This window comes from Portunus trituberculatus, chromosome 17 (assembly GCF_017591435.1).
Source record: "Portunus trituberculatus isolate SZX2019 chromosome 17, ASM1759143v1, whole genome shotgun sequence".
Lineage (NCBI taxonomy): Eukaryota > Metazoa > Arthropoda > Malacostraca > Decapoda > Portunidae > Portunus > Portunus trituberculatus.
The window spans coordinates 9592559-9601166 of record NC_059271.1 but is presented as its reverse complement, the minus strand read 5'-3'; the positions used below and the strand labels follow the sequence as shown (position 1 = coordinate 9601166).

General features: G+C 41.3%; 1 protein-coding gene across 3 annotated transcripts in view; it reads right to left on the bottom strand.

The window, feature by feature from the left end:
• LOC123505018 (hemicentin-1-like) overlaps positions 1 to 8608 on the bottom strand; it is a 579315-nt gene that overhangs the window by 83028 nt on the left and 487679 nt on the right. For all 3 annotated transcript variants that reach the window (XM_045256028.1, XM_045256029.1, XM_045256030.1), the window contains one exon: positions 2654 to 2816. In XM_045256028.1, the coding sequence (XP_045111963.1) occupies positions 2654 to 2816 (163 nt within the window). The remainder of the gene's footprint in view (positions 1 to 2653; positions 2817 to 8608) is intronic.

Sequence of the window (8608 nt, the reverse complement as noted above, 5' to 3'; positions counted from 1 at the left end):
GAGTGTATGATGTCTCCATTACCAGAAAGGCGAGATAAACTGCCATCCTTCACCCCATCCTCCTGTTCCTCCTTCTCGTATCATGGACCAAAAATCTGAATCCAATTCAAAACTATTTTTGCCTTTTCGCTACATCAGCGTTTTGCTTTCTGTGTGTGTGCGTGTGTGTGTGTGTGTGTGTGTGTGTGTGTGTGTGTGTGTGTGTGTGTGTGTGTGTGTGTGTGTGTGTGTGTGTGTGTGTGTGTGTGTGTGTGTGTGTGTGTGTGTGTGTGTGTGAGAGAATTCTTTCATAATCATGGAAGCTTTTGATGTATGTAAATAAGAAGAAAAAAATAGAGAAAATGCTGAACGTCGATCGTTAATCGTTTTCTCTTTTAAGTTCAAGATAATAGTCATAATATATTTGAGTAAAGGAAAAACGAAAAAGAATAGTAATAACATATATATTAAAATACAATTACTTTCTCCTCCTCTTCTCCTCCTGTTCCTATTACCGCCCTCCCTTCTGGCAGTAGAGGAAGGAAAGAACTGAGCTGGAAAATCCATAACCTTTTCTTTTTGTGCCTGTGGAAATAAAAATGCAAAATAAGGCTTGCAGGGCTTTCCTGAGCTCGAGGGGACAAGCGAGCGTGTGGAATGTGTGAGGGAGGAAAGTGAAGGATGGAAGCAAAAACTGATAATTGTGCTGAGAGAGAGAGAGAGAGAGAGAGAGAGAGAGAGAGAGAGAGAGAGAGAGAGAGAGAGAGAGAGAGAGAGAGAGAGAGAGAGAGAGAGAGAGAGAGAGAGAGAGAGAGAGAGAGAGAGAATTGTGTTAACCAGGCAGTTGGGTGGGTTTTAACATACGGAATATCGAAAATACCTCTTTAGCCTGAAAAACCCATATATATATATATATATATATATATATATATATATATATATATATATATATATATATATATATATATATATATACAAGATATGCTTAATTTTAAAAGAAGAAAGAGAGAGAGAGAGAGAGAGAGAGAGAGAGAGAGAGAGAGAGAGAGAGAGAGAGAGAGAGAGAGAGAGAGAGAAATGAGCAGTGTGTGTGTGTGTGTGTGTGTGTGTGTGTGTGTGTGTGTGTTATTATAGCCGTCTAAACCCCACTCGGAGATAATAAGAGGAGCACCAAATCCCGTCTTGTTTATCGGCTTCGTGAGAGGGGAAGAATGAGAGAGTGAGAAACTGTGTGTGTGTGTGTGTGTGTGTGTGTGTGTGTGTGTGTGTGTGTGTGAGAGAGAGAGAGAGAGAGAGAGAGAGAGAGAGAGAGAGAGAGAGAGAGAGAGAGAGAGAGAGCGAGAGAAAGGGGGGGTGAATTTCCGGTGGTTACGCTTATTATTCTCACAATTCCCTCCACCCGCCCATTATTATTTTTTTTCCATGATGGGATTTGAATTTCCGCTTTTATTAACTGCATAAATATTTTTTTCCCTCTCAAAAAAAGCTCATTTAAAAAAAATAAACTTTTATAATGAGTAGCATAATTGCTTTATATGTCCTGTGTGTGTGTGTGTGTGTGTGTGTGTGTGTGTGTGTGTGTGTGTGTGTGTGTGTGTGTGTGTGTGTGTGTGTGTGTGTGTGTGTGTGTGGCAGTCGTGAGCGTCGCGGAAAGTCCAATTAATCCTCATCATCTCGGGACTTTGACTTGGTATATCCTGCTCTTAATTAATCTTATTGCAAACAGCGTGCGCTCGAACATACACACACACACACACACACACACACACACACACACACACACACACACACACACACAGAAACACACACACACACACACACAGAAACACACAGACACACACACACAGAAACACACACACACACACACACACACACACACACAGACACACACACACAGACACACACACACACACACACACACACACACACACACACACACACACACACACACACACACACACACACACACACACACTAAATAAAATGATGCTGGAACAAAAAAAAAAAAACATCTCTTCCTCCTCTTCTTTTTACGACCTAAAGACAAATAAAAAAAATAAAAAACATAAAAAACAGGCATAAATAAGCAATGTATGTTAGCATGAAAAAAAAGGCAAAATAATAACAATAATAACAAAACACACAACACACACACACACACACACACACACACACACACACACACACACACACACACACACACACAGAGGGCTACTCCTAACGGATCGGGGAAGGGGAATGAATGTTGCACGAGGAGCGACACACACCGCCCTCCATCACGCCCCACCAAACGACCCGACGCTGCACTAAAACGACCACAGCACACCTCCTGTCCCGTCTACCACGACCAGAAAGAGAGAGAGAGAGAGAGAGAGAGAGAGAGAGAGAGAGAGAGAGAGAGAGAGAGATTTTAACAAACCGAAACCTACAAGCACCCAGGCACCAGCGAACACAACAACTCTAAAACAACTCCAAAACAACTCAAGATGGCCTTTAAAGCGACGCAGAAGTGGAAGAAAATGAAGGAATAAATGGAAAACTTACCAACTGCAGCACCCTCAAAACTACAAACACAGACACAAGACACCAAAACAAACCCATACACGGTGCCTTCCCTGAACAACCCTTAAAGTGCCTCTGAAGTGAAGGAAAACTGGGAGAATGGTCAACTTACCTGCTACTGGGGAGGGTCTGGTCTTGGTCACGCCTGAGGGAATTGTTGAAAGTCCAGTTGAAGGAGACGTTCACAGGGTCGGCGTCAACAGCACATGTGATGTTGGTTCGCTCCAGCAGCGCCACACCTCTTAAGGCTGGGGCCACGGCGCAGCGAGGGGCATCTGTGTGTGGGAAAGGGAGAGAAGGTAAGACCAGTTTTAAAAGGTCATATGGTGAAGTGACTTGCTTGGTTTGTATGTAGGAATGTAGGTTGGTGGGTTGGTGAGTGTGTGAGTGTGTGCTGGTGTTTCTTAAAGTTGTGTTTGTCAGCTTTGTTATTGATTTTTCTTTTATATATATTTGTGTTTGTAGTACGTATATGAGTTTTCGAGCTGCTGTTGTTGTTCCTGCTGTTGATGTTGTTATTGTCGTGTTTTGTTGTGGTTGTTGCTGTTTTGTTGTTTTCATTATCATTAGTAATATATTTTCATTTTATTATTATCATTATCATTATTATTATTATTATTATTATTATAATAATAATAATTATTATTATTATCATTATTATTGTTATTATCATTATTAATATTATTATTATTATGAATACTATTATTTTACACTAGGAGTAGGATGGTGAAGTTACAGGTGTAGGGAGTAAGAGGAAGATGGAGACCATGAAGACGATGGGAGAGAAAAAGACCTGAAGTAAGAGAAAACCTTAGACAAGAAAGTGTGGAAAAGGGTTATAAGAAGAGGAAATTAATCATGAAGGCAGCAACGAGCACCATTTTTAATTAATACATGTCGACATGTCTTATGTCATCTAACTGAAACTAAGATTTCCCAGAAATCACCCCGTGTCGGATATTCTACGGAGGCTTTAAACAAACTGCGATCTCATATAGATATGTGAAATGAGAGAGAATTACCATTATTATCATTATTGTTATCATTATCATTATTATAATTTTTCCTATTACAACTATTTATATAACTACTACTACTACTACTAATACTACTACTACTACAATTACTATTACTACTACTACTACTACTACTACTACTACTACTACTATTACAATTATAATTACAATTACAATTATTATTACTACTACTACTATTGCTACTACTACTACTATTACTATTATTACTACTACTACTACTACTACTACTACTACTACTACTACTACTAATAATAATAATAATAATAATAAAGCCATTACTGCTACTACTACTACTACTACTACTACTACTACTACTACTACTACTACTACTACTACTACTACTACTACTACTACTACTACTACTACTATTACTACTACTATTACTACTACTACTACTACTACTACTACTACTACTACTACTACTACTACTACTACTACTACTACTACTACCCCCACCACCACCACCGTCACCACTACCCTTATACTCAACTCACGCAAGTAATTATTGTACAGGTTATGATACAAAAAAAAGCCAAAGGACAGAAGGAAGGATGGAAGGAAGATAGGAAGAAAGGAAGAAAATAAAGAGAGGGAGATAGGAAGGAAGAACGATAGAAAGAAAGGAAGGAAGGAAAGAAGGAAGGAAGGATACTGTGAGAACAACCGTAAACAGATAGGACATATAGTGAGACGGAAGGCAATACAGAGAGGAGAGCAAAGAAAAATAACTAAAGATATAAAAAAAAAAACTTGTACTATTGTACGCTTTCACCTTACATCAAGACGGGAAGGAGTGAAGGAAGAGCAGAGAGGGAAATAAGAGAAGGGAATGAAGGAATAAAGGGGGAGACATACAGATAAGGAAGGGGAAGTGAAGGGAGGGTTTACAATCGCTTAGGAGAACAGAACCAAGGACATTGTACCGTGTGTCTTCCCCTTGCAGTCTCATGAATACAGTCTAGAGAACATTAATGCTATCAAACCTACGAGAGAGAGAGAGAGAGAGAGAGAGAGAGAGAGAGAGAGAGAGAGAGAGAGAGAGAAGAGAGAGAGAGAGAGAGAGAGAGAGAGAGAGAGAGAGAGAGAGAGAGAGAGAGAGAGAGAGAGAGAGAGAGAGAGAGAGAGAGAGAGAGAGAGAGAGAGAGAGAGAGAGAGAGAGAGAGAGAGAGAGAGAGAGAGAGAGAGAGGCTTTTGGGATCTTTTATGGGTTCACATTTTTCTATTAATATTTTTGTCTTAGATGCTGCGCCTTTTGTTCTGCCTTGAAATAGCAAACTAAAAAAAATGGTATCTTCCTCCTTTGCCATATCAGGTCCCCCAATCTCTTATCCAAACGCCTAGGAGCATAATACTCTCTCTCTCTCTCTCTCTCTCTCTCTCTCTCTCTGTAAAACACAACTCAGCAGCCTCCTCATCTCACTTCCTTTATTCCTCCATCGCGCCATGACAGCTTTCACCACCTTCTGTCTTTTTTCTGCCGCGATTCACTCCAATTAGTGCTGGAAGGGAGGGGAGGCCAGGCGAGGAGTGAAGACCATAGGGGAGGGGGACCACGAATCGGGGAGTAGAGGGGAGAGATAGAGGGGAGATAACTGAAAGGCAAAGGAAAGGTTCAAGAGAAAGGGGGAAGAATATGGATGGGACTAGAAAAGGGATGCAGAAGTGAAGGAATGGCAGGGAAGGATGTGGCATTAAATTCTTCCTGCTAATGAATAATCCCATAGTCTTATTCCTTCGTCAGACAAACAGTCCCTGCAATTAATCTCGGTTTTGGCTTCTTCCTCCCTTCTCCCCTTTCTTTACTTATCTACTTATCTGTTATTTCCTTCTCCTCCTTCTCCTCCTCCTCCTCCTCTTCCTTTTCTTCCTCTTCCTGCTCCTCCTAAATGTGGTGTTCGTTTTCTTCCTCCTTTTCTTCTTGCTCTTCCTCCTTCATTTCCTTCTTTTTTTCTATATGTTCATTCATTCATCTTCGTCTCTTTGTTTATTCCTGTATTCACTGTATCCAAGTCTTCCTTATTCTTTCCTTCCTTCGCCTCTTCCTCCTCTTCCTCCTCCTCCACTTTTATCCTCCAATCGTGTCTCCCTTCGCCTCTTTTGCTTCTCACCCCTAAAAATTTTAACACGTGCACCTTTCCTTTACTCCCTCTCCTACCCTCCACGGCCTCCTCTTCTCCCCCCTCCCTCCATTGCCTCCCTCCTCCCTCCCGCCTCTCCTCTCTGCACCTCCAAACCTTTCTGTAAAAACCGTGCGATATAATATAAATTTCGGGTCTGGTGTTCCGATACTTTTGAAGCAACGAGACAATTCATAATCCCCGGGGCGCCATTAGCGGGTGGCTCTCTGCAAAATTGGTCTTATTGTGGATTCAGGTCGCTGCTCGGGGCTGCCACATTTTTCGCTATCTGGTTAAGTGTACAATAAGCGGCCAAGAAAAATCGGGGCGCTGCGTTTTCGTCTCCCCAAAGCAAAACCTTCCTACCTAGAGGAGAAGGAGTAGGACGAAAAGGAAGAGGAGAAGCTGACGACATGGTGCTTAATAATCCGTTACAAAATAAAGAATAACGGTAGAAAATGTATTAAAAAATGTATCGTCATCGTATTCGTAAGTATAAATAATGACATTGTGTTTACACGTGGGATTTACGATGGGTCATTCTTATTATCACATTAAATATCTATTAGCTAGTATTAGACAGTAATATAAGTTCCAGGATCTGCTACAAAGTAAGGAAATATTAGAAAATGTATCTCTTATTTCCTTTTCTCCTCCTCAGTTGTGAAAGACATGCCAATAATGATATATTATTAGGATTTTTATAGTTTTTTTTTTTTTTGTCTGTGTTTTAGAGACCAATGAAAAATAAATGTATATTATTCTATGCCTTTCCTGTTAAATGTAAAGGAAAATGTAAATAACAACAGGTTACACGCGTGTGAGATTTATAATTTACGTGCTTATTCTTAGTTACATTTTAATCATTTATTATGCTCTTTTAAATCCACGTGTACTGAATATAATAGTACAGCTTTTATGATCCAGAAAATGTAATTTTATTTTTCCGGTAGATTTGTATGATTTATTTCATCTAAATATTCAAATCTGAATGTGGAAAAAAATCAAGAATGAAAAAAAAAAAGGAAATTGCAGAACCGATACCAATACCGCTGGATTGTTTTAATTAATTTAGTGTTTTTTAGGTTGCCAATTCTATATTTTATTTGTGAAAATTTGCCGAACACACAGGCAATAGGGAAACTGTTATTTTTGGGAAGTGGATAATAGTTTCAAACGATATTTCCTGGGCAGGTTGTGATTGGGGCGTGGGTGGCCGTAGAGAGTGGAGACGAGCCCTCCACCCCATATGGCCAAAATATCGACCATACCGAGGCATGCCGCGCGTGGACGAAAAACTCAACACCTGTCACTATTCCCAATGTTCATACCCTTGAATCGCTGTGGTCTGACTTCAACCTTTACTTTGAATTTTTTAAACTAGTGAAAACATTACCACATGGAGATACACACACACACACACACACACACACACACACACACACACACACACACACACACACCGCGTACTGTAGTGGTTAGCACGCTCGACACAATCGAGAGAACCGGGTTCGAGTCCCGGGAAGCGGCGAGGCAAATGGGCAAGCCTCTTAATGTGTGGTCCCTGTTCACCTGGCAGTAAATAGGTACGGGATGTAACTCGAGGGGTTGTGGCCTCGCTTTCCCGGTGTGTGTTGTGTGTTGATGTGGTCTCAGTCCTACCCGAAGATCGGTCTATGAACTCTGAGCTCGCTCCGTAATGGGGAAGACTGGCTGGGTGACCAGCAGGCAACCGAGGTGAATTACACACACACACACACACACACACACACACACACACACACACACACACACACACACACACACACACACACACATTATAACAAGTGCCAGAATGATTACGATTTTGCTCATCCCTAATTTATAAATTCTATGTCTAGATATATTTGCCTCCTCACTTTAATATATCGTCTGTTTATTTCCTCAGATTACGAGCCTCCCGAGCAGAAAAAAAAAAATACACAGTTACTTTAAAAAGGTGCGCAAAGAGATTTTATCTTCTAATACTTTGTTCTCGCTGCACGAAAAAAAAAAAAGTTGAAGGAGAACACTGAATGTGTAATTCACCTCGGTCGTCTGCTGGTCTCCCAGCCGGTCTTCCCCATTACGGAGCGAACTCAGAGCTCATAGACAGATCTTCGGGTAAGACTGAGACCACAACACAATCCACACACCGGGAAAGCGAGGCCACAATCCCTCGAGTTACATCCCGTACCTATTTACTGCTAGGTGAACAGGGGCCACACATTAAGAGGATTGCCCATTGCCTCACCGCATCGGGACTCGAACCCGGCCCTCTCGATTGTGAGTCGAGCGTGCTAACCACTACACTACGCGGTGTGTAGTGGTAGTGTGTGTGTGTGTGTGTGTGTGTGTGTGTGTGTGTTTGTGTGTGTGTGTGTGCGCGCGCGCGCACGCGTGCGCTTGCGTGGTTACTTGCCCATGTATATATGGCTTCGAGTCTAATTAAAAACTTGTTGAGTACCTGCGGCAATTATTTCAATATTTGTTGTGCTGATATTTGGTGAGGGTAGATTCAATAGTGTGTGGGTGTTTGCCAGGCTTACCTGCAACACCTGCCGTCTGTCACCTGCCGTGTTGTTATCTGGCAGTTCGGCGTGATTTATAAGCTATGTACATATTTGTCTGTGTCTTTCCATGCATCCTTCTCTCTATTTGTCTCTACACCTCTCTCTGCCTCTATATTCGTTTCTCTTCGTCACTCTGATTATATATGTCTATTTGGCTGTATGTAACGTATGTCTTTTCTGCTATTTGCCTCTGTATCTATTATTTGTATATGTACTCATGCTAAGAAGAGAAGCACCATGGACAATGCTATTTGCTGATGATATCGTTCTGGTGAGTGAGACAAAAGCTGATCTGCGGGGAACTTTCGAGATGGAAAGGTGC